Here is a 2,970-nt window from a genome sequence, read left to right as displayed (position 1 = left end):
CATATATGTGTATCATTGTAAAAATAAATATTGTTCAAGTGTGGAATTACATGCTGTCTCAGACAGAGACAAGACAGACATGAAAACAAGAGATAGCTTGGAGAAACCCCCACTAGTATTGCAGAAGTGCAGAAGGATGAAGAGGAATGAGGAGGTCAAAACTTCCCCAGTGGAGTTGGGTAACAGCTGCCAGGAATGGGCAGGGCTTCCAGCTGAGATGAGGCAACACCGGGCCCACGAGTGCATAAATACCTACGCTCTCTGCATATTCAACTCGCAGATGCGAGGAGAGCTGAAAGGATCGGCCAAAGATCTGAAGAAAGCCAGCTGAGAATCGGCATCCGTCTCTGAAGCAAAGCAATAATTCAGGACGCAGTGGTGCTCTGCGCTGGCCTGACACCCATGCGAAAGAAGACCCATCAGCTCTAATCTTCAAAGGATTTATAACCTCACCCAAAATGAAGGCATTCAGCATTGCAGTTGCAGTGACACTCGTGCTCGCCTTTGTTTGCATTGTGCAGAGCTCCGCCGTCCCGTTCACTGGGGTAAGAATTCAACTCAAACTCACCTCTCTCCTGCTCGTCAGCTCCAAATGTTTTGTCAGGAAGGATAGACGTGACTCTTAAATGTGCATAATTCATTAACAGGTCGGAGAGCTGGAGGAGGCAGGGGGCAACGACACTCCAGTTGAGGCACATCAAGAGGTGTCAATGGAATCGTGGATGGTATGTTCAATTGACTGAATGAATTAAGCCAATTACCACGAGCAAATTAAAGTTTAAGTGGATGCTGTATTCCCCACGGAGCAGCCTTGTCCTCTCTCAAACACAGATAGAGAAGGAAGTGCTGTTGGTGACACTTTGCTCATGTCTCTTGTCTTTCACACAGATGCCAAAACATGTCAGGGAAAAGCGCCAGAGTCACCTCTCCTTGTGTCGCTACTGCTGCAACTGCTGCAAGAACAAAGGCTGCGGTTTCTGCTGCAAGTTCTGAGGGTCACGAGCGACGACCACCACCTTCTAATTTATTGTTTTATTTTTTCAAAGACCCCTCCTTTCATTGCATTTTATAAAATACATTGGGTTTTTTTTAAGCAAAATGATTCCTGGAGCAGCATAGACAAATTAAGTATGTTTTCTATTTATTTTGCATACTCCAACTTTTTAACTTTTTAAAGGAGACACATTTCTCACACTTAAGGATCGTTTCCTTACTGAAAATGATTGTTTTGTGTTGAATAAAATACATCTGAATCAGCTGCCAAAAGAGTTTCATGTCATTTATATTGAGTCAAGCAACAGAAACATATCTTTGCTAAATGTGCTTTAAATAAATAATGTCAGTCTGACATTGATCTCCAAAGTGCTGGAGAAACCAAAAGCTAGAAACAGAGAGTTATTACAGGTACACAGGTTATTACAGTTAGACGCTTGAAGACAGCACACAGACACACGTCACATGATTATAAAGCACACTGGTTTGCAACCGTAAAGTGTATTTTAATCTGAGATACATCTGTGAGAGTCTGCACATGTTCAATGCAATCTAATGTCTTTGTATCTATGATCATGTCAAACCAAAGACCAGGAAAAAAAAAATCTTTTGTCAGACATTGGACGTGACATGTTTGAGCAAAGACTCTCTTAAAAGAGTTTTAAAACAGAAACAGTGTGAGGGGAATTTAATGTATGTAGCTTTGGAAAGAGAGAGAAGGCATTGATCACTGGATCTCCTGCCGAGCTTTTATCTGATATCAGGGCCATTCACACCTTGGGGCTTCAACAATTTTCAATTTCAGCTTGAAGCGTATTGCTGGGGCCTCTTTGATCAGTCCTTCAGTTCGCTGCTCACATACCTTGATGTTTATGGTTTCTTTATTGATTGTTCTAATGCACAGACGATGTATTTATATATTCTGATGGCTGGGAAGTGGTTAGCCAACATCCTGGAAAGGGTCATAAGAAAGAGATTCCCACAGAAAGCCGTCCTCCCTTCCTCTGCAGACTGAATGACTGAATGACTGAACTCTGTTCCGCTTTTGTTGTGAGGCTCACATTTTGTATCTCTCCTTTTTGGACTTTGTTACAGTGTTAGAATCTTTTGATAAGAGAAGAACATTATGTTGCTTTGAGCCAGAATTTAGTGATATAAATAAAGTTTGACTCATTTGGACAGCCTGACCTTCTTTGAAAAGAATAAGTAGCGAAGAAAACATTCTGTTTCCTGTGTGTGATTAATTCTCATTCACTGATCCAGCTGGACACATTAAGGTTTTTTTTGTTGTTTTTTTAAAAATAATTTTTATAACAGCTATTTTTCCAAGCACATAAAAAATGTATTTAATTGTTTTGTCATTTTGACTATTAGTATTAGTGAGTAGGCAACAACTGTTTACAAAGAAATATTTTGTACAAGAAACTAGAAGCAATATAATAACACAGCATCAAAGTAAATGGCCAAACAAATAACAACTATTAGTTTTTGTCCTCTAAAAAAATAGATAACAAACACTATTTAATATAAAAAGTTATGTGTCAGGGGGGTGTAGTGGTGGTGAGGAGTGACGCAGAGAGACCCAGGTTATGATGATGATGATGATGATGATGATGATGGTGATTTATTGATGAAGCTTGACAGTCCAGGACAGGCAGCACGGCAGCGGGTAGCACTCAGCTAATGCCGGTAGCAACTGACATAAACGAGACTGAAAAAACGAGCTGATGCCGACACAGGACTTAACAGTACTACTGTGCCGACAACGTAGACGAGCGGTAGACAATAGACATTAGACAAGGACCCGACGAGGAACACAGAAAACAGGTGGGACTAAATACACATGGGGTAACCAAGGGAACGAGACACACCTGGGAGACAATCAACGGGGAAGACGCAGAGACAGGATTCACAGGGAACAGGAACCACACAGAAAAAAACTCAAAAATAAACACACAAATCATGACATTATATATA

The 2,970-nt window shown here is 40.8% G+C and overlaps 1 protein-coding gene across 1 annotated transcript; it reads left to right on the top strand.

Annotated features, from left to right (window-relative positions):
* The first annotated feature begins 269 nt into the window (after positions 1-269).
* Positions 270-1,268, top strand: hamp (hepcidin antimicrobial peptide). The gene is made up of 3 exons (XM_008431066.2): positions 270-545; positions 648-725; positions 889-1,268. The coding sequence occupies exons 1-3, from the start codon at positions 459-461 to the stop codon at positions 991-993; spliced, it is 270 nt and encodes an 89-aa protein (XP_008429288.1). The 5' UTR covers positions 270-458; the 3' UTR covers positions 994-1,268.
* The last annotated feature ends 1,702 nt before the right edge of the window (positions 1,269-2,970 follow it).

The sequence above is a fragment of the Poecilia reticulata genome, linkage group LG16, assembly GCF_000633615.1.
Source record: "Poecilia reticulata strain Guanapo linkage group LG16, Guppy_female_1.0+MT, whole genome shotgun sequence".
NCBI lineage: Eukaryota > Metazoa > Chordata > Actinopteri > Cyprinodontiformes > Poeciliidae > Poecilia > Poecilia reticulata.
Note: the sequence above shows the minus strand (reverse complement) of the source record. Positions and strands in the feature narration are given on the sequence as shown.

Coding starts and splice junctions, on each gene's coding strand:
- hamp (XM_008431066.2), top strand. CDS start 459: ATGAAGGCATTCAGCATTGCAGTTGCAGTGACACTCGTGCTCGCCTTT. Junction 546..647: donor CCGCCGTCCCGTTCACTGGG/GTAAGAATTCAA, acceptor ATTCATTAACAG/GTCGGAGAGCTGGAGGAGGC. Junction 726..888: donor TGTCAATGGAATCGTGGATG/GTATGTTCAATT, acceptor TCTTTCACACAG/ATGCCAAAACATGTCAGGGA.